This window comes from Halichoeres trimaculatus, unplaced genomic scaffold, assembly GCF_033239565.1.
Source record: "Halichoeres trimaculatus isolate MK-OKI-2021-1 unplaced genomic scaffold, fHalTri1.1 fHalTri1_scaffold_3, whole genome shotgun sequence".
NCBI lineage: Eukaryota > Metazoa > Chordata > Actinopteri > Labriformes > Labridae > Halichoeres > Halichoeres trimaculatus.
This window is the reverse complement of record NW_027437181.1, coordinates 8,714,798-8,734,346: the sequence shown is the minus strand read 5'-3', so window position 1 is coordinate 8,734,346 and position 19,549 is coordinate 8,714,798. Positions and strand designations below refer to the sequence as shown.

At 40.6% G+C, this 19,549-nt stretch overlaps 2 protein-coding genes across 2 annotated transcripts; one reads left to right on the top strand and one right to left on the bottom strand.

Annotated features, from left to right (window-relative positions):
* The first annotated feature begins 1,607 nt into the window (after positions 1–1,607).
* Positions 1,608–10,739, top strand: LOC141788185 (5-hydroxytryptamine receptor 3A-like). The gene is made up of 10 exons (XM_074667041.1): positions 1,608–1,828; positions 3,855–4,006; positions 4,540–4,584; positions 4,710–4,819; positions 5,123–5,292; positions 6,783–6,943; positions 7,424–7,634; positions 7,746–7,919; positions 8,078–8,163; positions 9,888–10,739. Exons 1-10 carry the CDS (start codon positions 1,807–1,809, stop codon positions 10,131–10,133), a joined length of 1,377 nt encoding a protein of 458 aa, XP_074523142.1. The 5' UTR covers positions 1,608–1,806; the 3' UTR covers positions 10,134–10,739.
* A 1,568-nt stretch (positions 10,740–12,307) lies between these two features.
* Positions 12,308–19,170, bottom strand: LOC141787811 (5-hydroxytryptamine receptor 3A-like). The gene is made up of 12 exons (XM_074666488.1): positions 19,136–19,170; positions 17,291–17,365; positions 16,785–16,853; positions 15,891–16,042; positions 15,570–15,614; positions 15,353–15,462; positions 14,486–14,655; positions 14,043–14,203; positions 13,516–13,726; positions 13,231–13,404; positions 12,972–13,057; positions 12,308–12,824 (listed from the first exon to the last, which is right to left on the bottom strand). The coding sequence occupies exons 4-12, from the start codon at positions 16,008–16,010 to the stop codon at positions 12,597–12,599; spliced, it is 1,305 nt and encodes a 434-aa protein (XP_074522589.1). The 5' UTR covers positions 16,011–16,042; positions 16,785–16,853; positions 17,291–17,365; positions 19,136–19,170; the 3' UTR covers positions 12,308–12,596.
* Between the last annotated feature and the right edge of the window lie 379 nt (positions 19,171–19,549).

The following is a 19,549-nucleotide window of genomic DNA, read 5'->3' as shown; positions in this document are numbered from 1 at the left end:
TACTCCCCCTCGTCATCATCAGTAATGCATCCAACAATGGAGGAGTCATCAGAAAACTTCTGGAGGTGACAGGAACCAGAGTGGAACCGGAAATCGGAGGTGAAGAGGGTAAAGAGGAAGGGTGCCAGAACAGTTCCTTGAGGTACTCCTGTGCTGCTTGTAACCACCTCAGAGATGCAGCCGTCCACCCTGACATACTGCGGCCGGTTTGTGAGGTAGTTCAGGATCCAGGTTGTGGTGTCTGGGTGCAGTTGCATCCCCAGCAGCTTCTCCCCCAGGAGGCAGGGACTGATGGTGTTGAAGGCACTGGAGAAGTCAAAGAACATGACTCTCACAGTGCCCCCAGGCCTCTCCAGATGGGACAGGGCCCTGTGGGTGAGAAAGATGATAGCATCTTCCACGCCGATGTGCTGCTGGTATGCAAACTGCAGGGGGTCCGAGAAAGCAGTGAACAGAGTCCTCAGATGCTGAAGAACCAGCCTCTCAAAGGTCTTCATGACATGCGACGTCAGTGCCACAGGTCTGTAGTCATTGAGAGCGCTGGGTCGTCCTTTCTTAGGTATCGGGACGATGCAGGAGGTCTTCCACAGGTTGGGGACCTTCATCAACCTCAGGGAGAGGTTGAAGAGGTGCTGAAAGATTCCAGCAAGCTGTCCGGCGCACGCCCTGAGGACCCCGGGGCTGATGTTGTCCGGCCCACTGGCTTTGTTGGTGCGGAGTTTGGAGAGCTCCCTCTGTACCTGGCTGGACGTGAGTGTGAGGCAGGGAGAGAGGGAGGGGGAAGGTTTCTGGGTGAGTTCAGTGTCCAAGATGAGTGGTTGGGGGGGTGGGGGTGAACTGTCTGTTGGAGTCGCTTGCCAGCTGAGGGAGGAGGGTGAAGATGAGTCCATGGTGGGGGGAGGAGCAGAGTCCCCAGCCGAGGTGTGAGTGGGGGCTGGGGTGTAGTGTGGAGACCCAGATCCATTCTCTGAGCTCACAGAGGTGGGGGTTGTGTCAAACCTATTAAAGAATAGATTCAGCTCAGAAGCGAACTCTGGGTCTCCTTCGATTCTGGATGCAGGTTTGTTGAAGCCTGTCATCCGTTTCATGCCACTCCACAGCTCTCTGGAGTTCTCCTGTCCCATCTTGGCTTCTATCTTCTCTCTGTAGATGTTCTTGGCCTCTCTCAGTTTCCGTTTGAGCTCTTTCTGAACAGCCCTCAGTCCTTCCCAGTCCTTGGCCATGAAAAACCGCTTCTTTCTGTTAAGGAGTCCTTTAATGTCCTTATTGATCCATGGTTTGTTGTTGGAGAAGCAGCGGATCTTTTTGGTCTGGACAATGTTGTCCTCACAGAAGCGGATGTAGTCTGTGATACAGTGAGAGAGGCCTTCAATGTCCTCGCCATAGTCCTCTTTAAAAAGGTCCCAGTCAGTGACATTGAAGCACTCCTGCAGCGCCTCCTCTGTGTCTTTAGACCAAACCTTCACAGTCTTGACGGTGGCTGCCTGCTGTTCCACCAGCGGCCTGTAGGTGGTGTCAAGGTGAATCAGGTTGTGGTCTGATACCCCAAGAGGAGGAAGAGAGGAAGAGCTGTAAGCCCCCTTCACGTTAGCATACAGGAGGTCCAGGATCTTATGCCCTCTTGTAGCACAGTCCACGTATTGTGTGAAGGTTGTCAGGACAGGAGAGAGAGAGACATGATTGAAGTCCCCACTGATCAGTATGAGGGCGCTGGGGTGTTGGGTTTGGAGTCCCGCGATCACAGCGTGGATGACGTCACAGGCGCCGGCTGCTGCAGCTGACGGAGGGATGTAAACAGCCACAGCGATGGTGTGTGAAAACTCCCGCGGTAAGTAATACGGACGTAATCCCACCGCTAAAAGTTCCACATCAGGGGTGCAGACGATCTCCTTCACAGTCACATGTCCGGGACAACACCACTTAGAGTTCACATAGACAGCAAGTCCCCCTCCTCTCCTCTTACCGCTCTGTGTCCCCCGGTCCGCTCTGACCAGCGTGAAGCCGGTCAGGTCGACCACACTGTCTGGCGTTGTCCCCTGCAGCCATGTCTCAGTGAAGATAAGCAGGCTGCTCTCCCTGTAGATCCGCTGGCTGTTCACTAACGCCGTCAGTTCGTCGGTTTTGTTAGCGAGTGACCTCACGTTCCCCGTAATGATCGATGGTAGAAAAGGTTTAAATCTCCTGTTCCTCTCGAACCTCTCTCTGACTTTGGAGCCGGCTTTCTTCCCTCTGCGCGTCGCCCTCCAGATCTCCTCAGGTATCCGTGCAGAGGGGCAACCGGCTCCTTTACGGTGCTGCAGAAGCTCTTCACGTGTGTAGGTGAGCATAGTAAACAAAGAAAAGTTCCGCTATGATAAGCGAAACTTCACTAGAAGTAACACAACTAAAACGTTGTGGAGTTAAGTACAGCTGAGTCCAAAAATAAATAAAGATAATAGACAATAAAGGGGGAAAATACACAAAAACGCGAAAGTTGAGTAGGAGCTGCTGCAACAGGCTGCCGTCTCCCAGCGCCCCCCCGTAATATACATTAGTTTCGCTTTGACAAATCAATTTAATGTCACAAACTGCTCTTCTCTTTGTGTCTTCTTCTTGACTCTGGGTTAGTTATGTCCACATACTCTGCCATTCTGAACTGTAAAAGAATTCAATGTACACTTGATGACTTTTCCCAGTCTGCTCCTCTTATTGGTTATTGCAGCTATACAAGTGTATCTTTTTTTTTTTTTTTTTTTTTTAAATCAAACTCAGTCATCTTCTCCACCTTTGCATACAGACTCTGTAATGAGCAGAGCTGACAGACAGGCATGTTTCTCAGGCTCATGTTGATCTGAGGCAGAGAGATGGGTGTGTTTATAATATTTCAGTAAAACCAGTTCACAGATCTATTTTATTTAAACCAGTAATAGAAACATGAAGTTACTGGTCTCTTGTTTACATGTTAAGTTTCTGAACCAGATATAAACTAGGACCCAGAAGCAAGCAGAAGCAAAGGAAGCAGGTTTAGTTGACTTCAGAGGGCATGTCCACACGTAGCTGGGTATTCGGGAAACCAGATATATATATCTTTATACATTTATGCCTGTGATCCACACGAAACTGCAGCTTTACGTCACTAAAAACAATGTTTTTTGAAAACTCTGGCCAAAGTGAACATTTTGGAACACTTTCATGGTGTCGCATGGACGCAGGTAAACAGAGTTTTTTTCTCATTCTGATTGGCTGGCATGGGTTTTATGTCTACAAAATACTGCCCATTATGGATTTGGCATGCTTCGAGTCGCACCCACTGGCGTATTTACCCACTGCGTGTGGACAAAAGTATTTTTCAAAACAAACGAGGGGGGTGTTCTTATTTTGAAAATACTCGGCTACGTACGGACATGGCCTGAGTCTCGATAGTGTGGGAGGTGAGGTGAGTACAGGCAGGTGAGAGTCTGTGACAAGAGCAAGGCAGCATTGCAAAGTTGGGCGGGAGGCAAGAGAGAAGGCACTGGTGTAGAAAGGAGGGCAGCAGTAAGTAGTCACAGTAACAAACTTGAAAAGGCAACTAGAAATCTTGACACACTAATACTAGTACCACAGAAGCAGCTGAAATACTCTGATACTGAGCTCCTCACTCTGTGAAGCTTAAATGCTGCCTTATGATTTGCATGATGAGAACCAGGTGTGCAGTTGAAATGGTGGCTGGTGCAGGTAAGAAAGTAACACAGAGCGCAGCCCATTATCTCCAGGGGATATCAGGGAGAACTCTGCACCGGGAATACATATCACCACACTACAGTCATATTTAATGACTGCTTCCTTTACAGGGAAAATACTGTCTTAGTGAAAATCTGCTGTCTTCTCTGTAGGTGATATGCCCTCTCACTGTACTTACGCCAGCTTCATAAACCACTTTGATTTAACGGACAAAGTCAAGTTTTACATGACCCGGCCAACCAAAAACCACTTGAATCCCACAAACGTAACACTGAATACATTTCTCTACAGCATTCTAGACGTGGTAAGTGATCTTACCCTTTACAAACATTTTTTCAATTTCACTGCTTTAAGGATTGTATTTCCATGGAAGTGGATCTGAAAATCTTCCTGCATTTAATTGGGACATGGACCAATAAGCAAGTCCAAATTCTTTAACTTTTTTTTAAGTTATCCACTAATAACAATACAACAGTCAGTCTTTCTGATACTGGTCTGATTGTTCTCCTTTTTTTTCGTTTAAACATCAGTAACTGCGAACAAAATGTTAGTTTGGAGTCAAATGTCCCATTCTTTTCCTTCAGCTGCTCAACAGTTTGGGTTTCTTTTGTTGTGATTTTTGTGATGATGATGCGCCAAATGTTTAGCCCCTGGACTCTTCTACCCCAGAGCCATGTCTGTTTTTCATGCAGGGATCTCCACTACTGAGTCAAATCTGTTCTTTATGCAGTGCAGTCTGAGATCCATCCAGTGTTGACTTTGGTCTTTTGTCCCTTTTTACACATATCTTAGTATCTGACCCCTTGCACTTGTTTACAACTTTTTTTCTTCTCACAGAAAGAAAAGGAGCAAGAATTAGTCTCTTATTTTTGGATAGATATGGTGAGTTCTTTTTAAGAATTTTTAGATGACTTCTTAACCACATTTCTATGAAAAGACCAAAATACAACTCAGCGTTTTGCTTGTTTGTCTGTTTTGTTTGTTTTGGTAATGTGCTTCATTGTCAGCTCTGGAAAAATGAATTCTTGAAATGGGACCGAGGAGATTTCTGTTGGATGTTGAATGTCATTCTTCCCTCTGAGCTGTTGTGGAAACCAGATTTAACCATTGAAGAGGTGTAAGTTTGTCTTTTAGTCCTACATAACATAAGAAGCTCTGTGCACATGGCTCTATGACTTAACACTTTCAATTTTTGTTATTCACATTTTTTTTTCTTTAACACATTCACTGTGCTGGTAATGTTGGCCCTAACCCTAATCCTGCCATATGAACACAGGTATCCATATGTTTAACCTTTTGGGGTTCACATTAGAAAGAAAACAACTACCCACAATGTGCTTTTTTCCTGAAATGGTTGATCATTGTTAATCTGTAGCATGCTTTCAGAGTGACTTGTTTTTGTTTTTTTTTTCTGTCCCAGAACAATCAAAGATAAGCTCTCTCAAACGCCATACCTCTCAGTGTGGTATGATGGAACCACACATCAAAGGAATGGCATGGTGCTGGTGAGCACTTGTAAGATGCAGTTTTATAGGTTCCCCTTTGACACTCAGACCTGCAACCTCACCTTCAAGTCCATCCAACACTGGGGTGAGTATGAGGTGGAATCTATGCGTTTTTTATTTTTATTTTTTTTTATTTATTTATTTTTTTTGTCACACACATTAGGGATAAGAGACAAAACATGTTCCACATTTGACTGTTTTTTTGTCATGTATATGGTGTATTTTAAGGTGGCATTTGTTTTCCTCCAGATTCTGACTGTGTGGGACCTTTTGGATGTGTAGAAAACACATTTCTTTTATTACTCTTAGAGTTAGAGCTATTAACATTGTTTCATGTACATTATCATTTTGCTTGTAATTCATTTTTGGGTTGTTATTTCTTTTTTTGAAGGACACAGTAGGGGTGAGTTTAATGTTGAGGGTATTATCCAAATATTTGAAGACTTATTTTGAAAGTTTTGTTTTCATCTTCTCCTCTGACACTTTCCTACTAGCTATGTCTGTCTGAATATTGACACACATTTATCATAAATCATGCTGAAACCTTTCTTTTCCAAATATGAAATAAATGCTGTGCACTTACACAATCACATAACTATTGTGTTTTAAGCAAGTTTTTTTCCCAATTTTTTATTATTATCATTATTATTATTATTATTATTATTATTAATAATAATAATAATAATAATAATAATAATAATAATAATAATAATAATAATTAAAAAAAACAATAATAATAATAAACCATATGGATTACATCTGCTGTGGTTTTTTTTTGTTGTTGTTGTTGTTGTTGTTGTTGTTTTGTTTTCCAACTGTTTTTGTTGTGTGTCCAGAGATTCTGCGTGTTACCACTGTTGCATTGCCTACACGTGAGATCCACTGTCAGCAGTCTGTAGTATGTACATACCAACCAGTGCTAGGCCCCAGTGGAAATACCAGAAGGCAGTGTAGCACCATGCTATTCGCAGAGGCATGGTTGAAAGAGAAAACACCGAACAAGAACGCTACATTGGAAGGATTTCACCTTCTGTGAAGTCCATCTAGTCCTGGACCCTGTGGAGGGGGAGGCTGCCTGGATTTTTTTTCTAGTTGACAATTATTATTATATCATGCTATTTGTATATTCTTGAAATGTCTGCACTAGACACTTTCCTGTATTTCTGCTGTGACTCTGAATTTCCCTTCAGCCATTGATAAATTCTATTCTACTCTACTTCTACTTCTATTCTAGACCAAATTTTCTGCTTCGGGGAGGTCCTTTAGAAACCATCCGCTTGATGAATTTTCAAAGTCACTCCACTGCCTGCTTATATTATGTGTTGAATTTCCATCTGCTTTGAGCTACACGCTGCATCACTATGACTGGTTATGGGTCTGTCCAATTGCTTGCAGAAGCACTATTCCCTATGCATCCATTACTTATACCCTCTGGATAAAGTAAATAAAATGAACAGGTCCAAAACAGTTCACCAAGGTCAATGAATCTGGTGTCACTGGGCTTCATATCACCTTGTCTTTCTTTGAACAGGAGGGAAAGACTAACTTTCTCTTTTTTTTTTTCTCCATCAACAGACAGTCATATGAAGCTTTTTTCACGTTCAAACAACGAATACATTTTGGGTGTTACTCGAAGGATGATGAAGACTGAGTCGGAGTGGCTTCTAATGAACGTAACAGTGGAAACTCAAACGGTTTACAATTTTGCCTTCCCCTTAAGTGTGCTCCTTTACACAGTGAGTACCAACTGTGGAACTCTGGATACCCTGTCATACACCCTCATTCACACATTTTTACAAACCCCATAGACTTCTCATTTCCAAATATGCCAGGTGCAATTCACATATTGATATTGATTTAACAGCATGGACTGCTACAGAGCTTTAGCTAGTTTGTATCCACACACACATGTTAAGCTCCTCTTGTCCTAGACATCTCCAGCTTTTCTCCTTTCCTCTAGTTTGGTTGCTAACACTGATGTTTGTTTGAAATTCCCAAACTGTCCCTACTGCTTGGTGAGTTGAGTGTAGTTAACAATATGAAGGGATGAACAGTGAGCATTAAACAAAGACTTGCACTGTATGCTAACCCCGTATGCTGACTAACCTGCTGATTCAACAGCTCACTGGCATGTAATGGACACAAATACTGTTCAGCTTTATTAACTGAGGTGTTAGAACAAAAATACAAACCTGATCTTAAATATGATTTCACAGATGACCATAAAGAGGCGCTCAGTCCTCTATGTTGCCAACTTCATAGCCCCCATCTTGTTCTTCCTGTGTCTGGACTTGGCCTCCTTCCTGATCTCAGAAAGTGGAGGTGAGAAGCTGAGCTTCAAGGTCACTGTGCTGCTGGCTGTCACAGTGATGCAGCTGATTCTCAATGATATTTTGCCTTCTTCTTCAGACAGGATCCCACTCATAGGTAAAGGAGCTCAGAGTTCTGCACTAACTGATGGATCTTTAGCAGCACGTACCAACTCAATGTGAGCTCAATGATTACTTTGCTCTTTCTATCCCTGCCTTTTTCTGTCAGCCGTCTACTGTATCGGGGTTTTTACTCTGATGATGCTGAGTCTCTTAGAGACCATTTTGATGATGTACCTCATGGAAAAGGACAATGTGTCCCAAGACAAAGAGGCAGATAAAGACCAAAGCCTGGGTGAGGACTGCAGGGACCAACAAGGGAGAGTCCAGAACTGCTTCAGAGGTGAGATTCAACTAACATCAATATTTACAGAAACATTTCTGACCAAGAATAGAAAAAGTTCATTTGTGGAGCAGCATAGTGTTTCTCCAGATATTCCCCATGTAAAACATACCATTTCAAGTTGTCGTCCCTAACCTGTCCCATGTTTTTTTATGCAGACATGAACAAATCCCTTCCTTGCATGCGTGTCTTTGACAAGTCCCCTGGTGAGATGCCTCCAGAGCTGCTGCCAGAGGTGAAAGAGGTCAGCATGAAGTTGTATTTTTGTCAAACTGATGTGACCCTTTTCTGGTGAATTTTCTCTCCTTTCCATGATAAGGAGTCTTCAATGTGTTTCAGACCAAGGACGTCTAAGTGATGAAGAGAAGGAGCAGGTCCCCCCTTATATACATGTAGAGAGTGTGTTATATTAACCTGGGCTTTGTACGACATATAAACATATATTGTTAGTGTGCATTCAGTATTAAGCTATTCTGGGTTAGAGATGCTAGAGATGACTGCTGAGTGAGCAGTTTGAGAGCACTGATGTGTTGCTAAATGTGTCCAATTCTGACTGAAGGATAACATCTTTGGCCTCTAAATATCTATTAATGTGTGTCCAAAGACTATAACATGAGTTAAAATATAAATATTTGGGAATAATTACTTGAAAATAGAAAATAATCCCAAGAGGCTAATGAACCAAAAATGTTGCAGACCATCTGTAGTACCTCCACAGACCCCTTGGAGGCTGTGGACCCCCTGTTGAAGACCTTTGCCATAGATCTAGACCCTCAATAACAAAACCTGACTCAACTTTAGGTGACAGAGAAAAGACAGACGCAGAGGGCTTTATGTGCAGTTCTTATTTGTTGTTGCAATGGGATGGGGTTTTGTACATTTTATTAATGAAGCTCATTCCCAATGAGGTTGAATCATTTGGCTCATCTGAAAAGCCTCAGATACCTATTTTCAACCAAACTGGTATTAGATCCAGGCCACTGCCTCATGTATTTGTGTTTACACTGACAAAATTCTGGCTCCAGGTGCTCAAAACTGGTGCTTAGCAAGCACCAACTCTTTGCTGGGCCAGAGTGAAGGGGCCTGGGGCAGGGCTACCGTGAGCAACGATAAGTGGTGAAAAACAGTCATTCTTGATGAGGAAAGCTGCTTGTTGGCGTTACCTCATTCAAAACTTGAAATGGAGAAGAAACTGAATTGGCAATGTAATGTCTCTTGTAGATCAGGGCCTGTATTCACAAAGCATCCCAAGGCTGAAAATAGCTCTTACAATTCCTTGAATTCTGATATTCTTCCTAAAATGTTCCCTTGGTAAGTTAAAAGTTATTCACAAAGCCTTTTGGGCTTTAAGAGCGCCCCTAAGGTAAAAACCTGTTAGGAGCAGGGAGGAGGACTTTTACCAAGCCTAAGAGTTGCCACTGATACTGGTGTCAGACTTTCCCAACATGCTAAACACAGTGTCTACCACCTGAGACAGTTGTTCAACTTCATATTTTGCTGCAATCTCTGCTCTGTCTTGGGATTACAGCACGTTTACCAGTACTTCTCACATTCAAGTGCAAGAGGAGGGAACGATACATTGATTTGTTGGGCAATACATTCCCAAGTCTGCCTCTTCTCTTGTGGCGTGATCCCAGGACCCAGTTTCTCTCTTAATTCTCTTTGAATGTGACAGCCACCACAATAAACATAGATGAAAAAAAGTCTATCTTTTATTAATGTTCTCAGTGCTATCTTTGATGATGCCACCTACTTTGCTCCTTGCAAATGGAGAACCAGTCATGTTCTTGTGAAGAACATGATTAGAACCAACTAAGCACTAACACTAGTACAGAACGAGAACTCCATTCAACACTTACCCCCCATCAGCAGGTTCTCAGAGGGCCACTTTTAGGTTTAATATAAATGACTTCTCGTTTCCATCTTCTTTCTCTAACCGCTCTAACATGCTGTTATCTGTTTTTCCAGGGTAGCAGCAGCCAGCTGACCAAGGAGATCCATGACTTGGAGAGTCTGAGCAACGAGCTGAAAGAGATTTCCCTAAAAATGTCCCTGCTTGTCAGCAGCAGGAAGGAAGAAGGGGAGCCCGGCTACTGGACCAGAATGACCAAAAAGCTGAACCGTATTTACTTCATTTTTTATATCATAACTGCCAGTGTGTTCCTGGGATATGTGTTTTCAGTTTGGCTCCATGAAGACAGCAATAGCACCTAAAGAGTAAAACCAACAGTACAGAGAGTCATAGAGTCCAGATGTCAAACAAATCAGTGTTAAAGGCTTGATTTTGATGACCAATCCTGCTTTTTTAAAAGCCCTGTGAGGACTTTGTAAGTGATATTGAAGTAATATCACTTTCATATATATGTCTGTTATTCAGAAGTTATCCTGGACAAACATTAGTGACTCCAGCCACAGAGGGTGTCATTGTAATCCTCTTTAAATAGATAGTCCTCACAGAGCCTTCAATCCTTCAGACCACTTCAAAAAAAGTAAAAAAAGAAAAAAAAAATTACAAAGAATTTTTTTTTTCAAGTGTTGTCACAGATATGTTAATTTGTGGTTGGATGTAATTAATAATCAACTTTAACAGAGCATGTTGTAGTCCTAGCCTGCACCATAACAACTGTGTGTGTGTGTGTGTGTGTGTGTGTGTGTGTGTGTGTGTGTGTGTGTGTGTGTGTGTGTGTGTGTGTGTGTGTGTGTGTTCCTACCTACAACTGCCTAATTTTTTAAATGAATGTATCCTTACAGCTGCCATGTATCAACAACAACGTATGACGAAACCTTATGACTACTGATATGCATGTATGTCTATGAACATCTCCAACTTTATCTGTGTTAATGAATAAACACTATATGTAATGTCCTCACTTAAAGTGTGGTTTTTTCACGTTTCTTCAGAGTGTGGTCTTCACATGTACTGCAAAAAACACCACAAACAAAACTTTTAGTGTACTATTTACCGCTGTGAACTTTCATTAAATTACTCTATCATAGACACACACAGGTAAAGAGCCATGACGAACATCATGGAAGCTGCTGAAAAGGCTTCATGTTAGCTCTGGTTGTGGAGAGAAGGTGCGTGGCATATAGTATGCTACCTGAAAACAAGTCAGGGCCTGATCATCCCAAAGTGGGGTTGTCAGAGGTAGTGATAGGTAATGAAGTAGGTACTTTTATAGGTACTAAATGAATTCTGCCAAAAGTAACGGGTACAGATACACGTGAAATCAAAAGGTACCATGTTTAGAGAACTAAATGCATCCCTGTGCCTGTGAGGGAGTAGAACAAGGGTGATTTTCCATGCTGGACATGAACGCAGCATTGCAAGGTTATATATTGAAGAACAAATATGTTAAATTGAAAAAATAAAATTATGTGTCTAAATAAATAAATATATATATATATATATATATATATATATATATATATATATATATATATATATATATATATATATATATATATATATATAAAGCGACTTTTTGAACAGCGTCTTTTAGCACTTCTGCAGAGGGCTTGGATGTAACCCACAACCTAAGCCATAGTATTATATTTCGCTTCACAACTGCTTTAAACTAATGGTGTACAAAATATTTTTTGAACGTGTTTTTTGTCTTTTTATTCATTTTTACAGTTTGTGAAGGGTCTTTGAATCCCCAAAGAACACCAAATAAACAAAATGATACTAGGTACCACAGCAGTTATGGGGTCTAACGTAACCCTGTTTTTCTTTATTTTTTTTAATCTTTTCTTTTTTTTTCTTCGTTGTTTGTACATGTGAAGACCACACACTGAGAAACCAAACTTGAAGTGAGGACAAAACATATAGTGTTCATTTATTCATTCAGACAGATATAGATAAAGATGAATATGCTGTAGGTGCACATACATATATAGATAGACATGCATTTCAGTAGTAGTAAGATGTTGTAATTAATTGTTGATGATACAGGGCAATTGTAAGGATACATTCATTTCATACATTAGGCAGTTGTACGTATGAACACACACACACACACACACACACACACACACACACACACACACATACAGTTATTATGGTGCAGGCTAACACATGCTAAAAAAATGCTCTCTGAAAGCTGATTATCAACCAAATCCTGTTTTTCTCCATTTCCCCATATAAATAAATAAAGAAATAAATAAATTATATATATATATATATATATATATATATATATATATATATATATCTTTTTTTTTTTCTTTTACATTTTTTTTTTTATTATTTTGTGAAGTGGTCTGAAGGATTAAAGGCTCTGGGAGGACTATCTGTTTTGTGATGATCAGAGTGACACCTGTGGCCAGAATTGGTGGTGTTTATCTAGGATAAGGACTTTGTTTCCCATGAGCACTACCACATGTCATTACCTCATGACTCCTGCCAAGGTGTGCATTTACTTGTCATCAAAGTGACTCTTGATCCACGGGTCATAGACGAATTTGTGTTTTCTTGGGAAAGTCTGAAGCATCTTTGGCATTGGTGATCACAAGTTGTGAAAATGAATTACACAAAACAGTGAGACTATTTCAGGTTCAGGGCATTTAAGGAAGCAGGTCTGATCGTCAAAATCAAGTATTTAACTCTGACTTCTTTGACATCTGGACTCTACCACTCTGTACTGTTGGTTTCTCTTTTTAGATTTTATCGCTGTCTTAGTAGAGCCAAACTGAAAACACATATCCCAGGAACACACTGGCAGTTGTGATATAAAAAACAAAATAAATCCGGTTCAGCTTTTTGGCCATTCTGGTCCAGTAGCCGGGCACCTCTTCTTCCTTCCTGCTGCTGAGAAACAGAGCCATTGTCCTCAAGACCTCCTTCAGCTCATCGCTCAGACTCTCACAGTCCTGGATATCCTCAGTCAGCTGGCTGCTGCTACCCTGAAAAAACACACAACAGCATATAAAACTGGTTAGAGGGAGAAGTTAAATCAAGTTTTGTTCTCAGGGCTCTGGATCTATGGGATGAAGAGACAATTCACCAGAAAAAGATCGCATCAGTTTGACATAAATTTAACCTTTGCTGACCTCTTTCACCTCTGGCAGCAGCTCAGGAGGCATCTCACCAGGGGACTTGTCAAAGACACGCACACAAGAAATGGATGTGTTCATGTCTGAATAAAAACACAAGACAGGTTATGTAGAGCCTGAACAAAGAGACAACAACTTTAAATAGTATATTATACATGAGGAATATCTGGAGAAACACTATGCTGCTCCACAAATGAACTTTCTCTATTCTTGGTCAGAAATGTTTCCGTAATATTGATGTTGAGCTGAATCTCACCTCTGAAGCAGTTCTGGACTCTTCCTTGTTGGTCCCTGCAGTCCTCACCCAGGCTTTGGTCTTTATCTGCCTCTATGTCTTGGGACACATTGTCCTTTTCCAACAGATACATCACCAAAATGGTCTCCAAGAGGCTCAGCATCATCAGAATAAAAACCCCAATACAGAAGATGGCTAGAAGAAGAAAGCAGTGACAGAAAGAGCAAACCAATCAGCGAGCTCACATTGAGTTAGTACGTGCTTCTAAAGATCCATCAGTTAGTGCAGGACTCTGAGCTCCTTTACCTATGAGTGGGATCCTGTCTGAAGAAGAAGGCAGAATATCATTGAGAATCAGCTGCATCACTGTGACAGCCAGCAGCACAGTGACCTTGAAGCTCAGCTTCTCACCTCCATTTTCAGAGATCAGGAAGGAGGCCAAGTCCAGACACAGGAAGAACAGGATGGGGGCTATGAAGTTGGCAACATAGAGAACTGAGCGCCTCTTTACGGTAACCTGTTAAATCAACAGTGATAACAAGCTAATTTCTGCTGCAGTCCATGTTGTTAAATCAGTATAATCAATATGTGGACTGTTTCTGGCCTATTTGGAAGGGACGGATCAATAGGGTCATCAAAAATGTGTAAATGAGTGTGTGTGTGTGTGTGTGTGTGTGTGTGTGTGTGTGTGTGTGTGTGTGTGTGTGTGTGTGTGTGTGTGTGTGTGTGTGTGTGTGTGTGTGTGTGTGTGTGTGTGTGTGTGTGTCTGTGTGTGTGTGTGTGTGTGTGTGTGTGTGTGTGTGTGTATGCAGACTTCTATCGGTGGTACTCACAGTGTAAACAAGCATGCTTAAGTTGTAGCCAAATTTGTAGACCTCTTGAGTTTTCTGTGTTATATTCACGAGAAGCCACTCAGACTCAGTCTGCATCCACTTACGACTTTTCTTTAAAACGTCTTTACTGGTCCTGCCTGGAATAAGCTGCATCTCGCTCACTGATGATGGAAAACAAAAAGTGTTAGTTAAAGAGATAGCCATTGAAGCGCTTTAAAAAAAAAGGCAGAGATCTTTGTTTTTTTCTTTTTTTATCTGTATGTCTTGTTATGGTTGTGACATTATTTTTCCTGACTGAACACTGGAGTGGGCTCCTCTGTCTCTGTGGTGTATGTGTGCGTGTTTGCCCATGTGTTTGTGTGCCTGTGAACAAATCTAGGCAGAACTCTGCCATGTCCGATTTAGTGAGTGGATGAGTAGCATGCATCCAAACTTAGGCTCACCTTGGTGTTGGATGGACTTGAAAGTGAGGCTGCAGGTCTGAGTGTCAAATGGAAATCTGTAAAACTGCATCTTACATGTGCTAACCAGCACCATGCCATTCCTTTGAAACACTTTTCCAATGCGCTCCACTGTGAGATATGAAGTCTGAAAGAGCTTGTCTTTTTGTGTTCTAGGAGAGAAAAAAACCGGTCACTCCAAAAGCATTAGGGATAGACCCATTATTGGCCGGGCTGATTATCGGCTGGGCCGATTTTTGGCATTTTGGGGCATATCAGCATGAGCCTTTTTTTAAATCCAACAGCCGACATGAAACACATTCTGAAACCCACAAAACTGTGTTGTTTGACTCTGATGCTTCTCTGCACAGAACTTCTCCCTGTCTACACTACGGAAGCCCTGGATGGTCATTTAAAATCAGTCAGGTAAAACCAAACAGAAAATTAATTCAACTGCATTAAATGCCTGTAAAAAGCAGCACAAACTCAATTCTGTAGGCATTCTGAAGGCATTTGATTGCAGTTAAGTGTTGGAGTTTGTATTTTTTTTTTTTACGCCAATATTTTCACTTTGACTGCAAATGAATATTTGCTTCAAATATCGGTTATCAGCCTCCTTGCCTACCAATTATCAGTATCGGTATCGGCCCCAAAAAATACATATTGGTCTATCTCTAAAAAGCATGCTAAAGATTAAAACTGTTCAGCTTCAGGGAGAAGACTGACACTTGCCTTACATTATCAGCACAGTGAATTTGTTCAATTAAAAACAAACATTCATAAGAGAAACTGAAAGAGTAAGTTGAGAAAGCCATGTGCACAGAGCTTTTTTTTTATTTTTTGCTGTGTAGGTGAAGTAAACAAACTTACACCTCTTCAATGGTTAAATCTGGTTTCCACAACAGCTCAGAAGGAAGAGTGATAAAACAAATCTGACAGAAGTCTTCACGGCTCCATTGGATGAAATCATTTCTCCAAAACTGAAAACAACAACAAGATGAAAATTTCAGTTAGTTGAGTCATATTTGGGTTTTTAACCAGCACGGTCTTTTTAAGGTTAACCAGACCATCTTTAGAGAGAGCTCACCATATTTATCCAAAAGTAAGCGACTAATTCCTGCTCCTTTTCTTTCTATAAGAAGAAAAATAGTCATGAAAAAGCACACAAGTACAGATAATCCTACATTTAACTGCTATCAATGCTAACCACGCCTTTAAAAATCATCAAACCAACAACAAAATACTGAAAAAGTTCTGTGGCACCAAAAAATCAGCAAGAGAAACATCTAACGAATGAAGTTCATTATCATAAGGTAAGTCACATGACTGGATATAAAAAGGATACCCCAGAGAAAATTTCATCATCTACAGAACATAATATCTGTAAGCAATGGTTAAAAGCACTTACCACATCTAGAATGCTGTAGAGATAGATGTACAGTTTCACGTGTGTGGTTCTATGGAAGTCTTTTGTGGGCCTGGTCTGGTAAAATTTGACTTTGTCCGATAAATTAAAGTGGTTCACCATGTTAGCATAAGTACAATGAGAGGGCAAATCATCTACAGAAAAAAAAAAAAAAGATTTCTGTGAGGATTTATAATCCATGTAAAGAAAACAGCAGTTAAATATAACTGTAGACGAGTGACGAGATGGAGGAAGTGAGTGAGTTTGATCCAAACCAAATAATTGTATATATAATATCTGTAATGACCAATGAGAGGAGCAGACTGGAAACAGTCATTAACCATACATTGATAATTTTACAGCTCATCATGGCAGATTGTGTGCACATAACTGTAACTAGAGTTAGGATGAAGATTAAAAGACGAGCAGCTTGTGGCATTAAATTGATTTGTCAAAGCAAAATTACTATGACTCTTACAATGGGAGTCCATATAACCAAGAAAGAAAACAACAAATTTTTATTATACAGTACTTCCCCTGTTAAGGAAACAGTCATTACATATGACTGGAGACTCCATTTTTCATTACTGGTTGTAATAGCCTGAGAAACATGCCCATCAGCTCTGCATGTAACAGCGTCTGCATACAGGGGCAGAGTAAATGACTGAGTTTGATTCAAAACAAAATCATTTGATGATTGGTGTAAAAATATTTCACATTTACTGCTGATAAGGCAGCGAACACCATCTTTACAAGCTGCTTCAACAAACACCAGAAAATTGGTGGCAGCAACATAACATCAACATGCGACTATTTAAGTTTCAAAATGTGTCATGTAAGAAAGTTATAGGTGTATTTAACAAACATATCTGGTAAACAACAAACAACAGTACTTACTTTTCCTTTGGTTCTGATCATTGACACGTACATTCTTGAGAAATTTTGGGTAATTGCAGCTGCTTACACCTGATAAAAGAGATTTTACATGTTTTTATGCTGTTATTTCCATACTCATACACTGTTTATGAATGTCAATCTTAATTTGTCCTCCTGTGTTTTTTCAGACCACGTTACAGGTACGTTTCGAAACACAAAACAATGTTATTCTGCTCTACTTGAACATAGGTGCCCAGCTTGTCAGACACATAAACAGTTCTTGGAAAATGATTTGAACTGCAAGTATTCACAAGCTGCTTCTTACTGAACTGAGTCACTCACTGTCTACTCTATGGTGGCCCTATATGGCCAAAACACTCAAAGTCAGAAGTCGCGTGAGAACTAAAAAACAAAGGAAAAAACAAACAAACAAAAAAAAACCCAATGCAATTGCATCACATCCCCATAAATCCCTTAAAGAGCTGCACATATATCCGTATTTCTGACATCTACTTACTAGTACTTACTTTTCTTTTGATTCCAGTTTGGGTTGTTGACATGTCCACCATCAGAAGGCTGTGTGTTACTGTCAGCACTTCCACCTAACACAAAAGAGTTTACAGGTTTTAATGCAGTCATTATCTCCATGTTTATGCATTCAATTAAATCGATCAAATTAAACGGGGGGGGGGGGTGAAGTGTTCATTTTGTAATCCAGCCCAGTTCCAGATGTTGACCAGTAGTTACAGGACCATATTGTAAAGTGCTACCAAGTACTTTTCTTCAAATGTATTCTTTCCTGTCTGTCCTTTGGTTGTTATCTCTAAAATCATGAATGGTTCTGGTAATCAATATTGTATTGAACTTTATCTCCTGTTGCGTTAAATGTCTGTATTCTCAATAAATTGATGAGAAATAACCAATCTGAGAAAATATACTCAGTAAAACACTGGAGCTTCAAGATAATTTATGCCTTTTCAAAAATATGATTCTTTTGATTTTATTAGTAGGATTAACTTTTCTAAATTAATCATGAATAAGATTACTGTATCTGTAGATGCTTCAGGTATGAAGACCTGTGAGACTGCCATTTGGTATTTGTCCTGATTTTGCGCATGCTGTCGCATGTCTGACAGGCCACCATGAACCACAGAAAGCACTCATGACAGATTTTACCCTATCCTTTGAATTTGTTTCACTCACACTGTCAAGCCATTCATTTGAGCTTTCACACTCATGCCTCGGTTTTTGCATCCTTTGCTTTTCAATGGGGCACGGGGCAGAGTCCCAGATGCAGCCACAGGAACAGACATTCTGATTTCCTATGACTTTCTCCTACCTAGTTAATGAGGAGTACTTTTTCCATGCTTAAAATCAACCATCCAAGTGACGATTTTTAGTGGGCAGACGCGAACTCATGTGGAATTCAGGCAGAACGGTGCTGCTTTCAACGCAAACTGAAAATACAGGACAAAAGTTTAAGTGTGAAATACGGGACAATTCCGTATTTTACAGGACGGTTGGCAACCCTAGTTATCATACATGTTACACAGATCAGAAGCATGTTTTTACTGTTTACTTTCTGCGTTTAGAGGTAGAGGAGATGACTGAGTCTGATACATGCTTCAGCAAACACCAGTAAATAGATGGCAGTGACATTAACCCTGACACAGCAACTACTTCAGTTTCAAAATATGTCATGTAGATGGTTAAACATTCATTTCATTAAAGATGAAGTTAATTATCCCATTCTTTACATTTTCATCACGTGAAGCAATAAGCGGGTGTTTGTTAACATAAATATTTTTTTATGTTTCTTGCAAGGAACCATGTCTATATTTTGAGTCTAGCAGTCAAAAGTACGATAACACACAGCTTCACTATTCAATGTAACCTGCAAATTTACATCAGACTTCCCTCTTAAATCATCAGTCAATCATCACCACCTCTTCAGAGAGAGAGTGCTGTGTGTCATATCTCAGGTTGTGTTTTGGACTCAGATGTCTTGATGATTGAATGATTAAAAAAAATAGTGATAATAAAAAAAGGTCAGCTCTGAGAGTTCCTTTACTACAGCCGGTTTTCATGATTATTTCAACTGTTTGAGGCACTGAATAACTTTACATGTTAGGGCTCTACTTTGGAGCTAAATAGAGGAGAACATTAAATTAGTGTTTGTTTTGACCAATACTTCAGCAACCATGCAACATTTGGTCAGACAAGCAAAATTCTACAAGGACAAACGGAGCACCTATGAAATGTACAATAAAGTATAATATGACATAGACAGTAATAATCTTTGAATGATAACCTTCAGTTAAAAAACAAACAAACAAACAAAAACTCTGATTTAACCAAAGAAAGAAGCTTACCCTCCCCGGAGAACTGATCATCAAAAAGCTCTGTGTGATTGTAGCTGCTTCCACCTGTCACAAAAAGCATGCTCAGGTTCATTTTTCAGGATTATATCTTTGCATATGCATCCCCTACTTTCAACAATCAATAGTTTTCCTGCTCACAAAGCTCACAGCTTACTGAGACACTGTCAACTTCATTGAAATCAACTCAATGTTTTTGAACAGGAGCGAAGTGTAGAGCTCCACAGCAGCATGCACCAACCAGAATACAGCCAGCTTACCTGTGAGGAGGAGCAGAAAGAGGAGCCCTGCAAACATCATGACTGTGGAACGTCTCCAGTATCTGTCCCTCTGACTTTCTGGAAGATTCTGGCTTCATATATCACTGCCTTGTACTGGAAGAGGGCAGGTCAACTCTAATAACAAAAG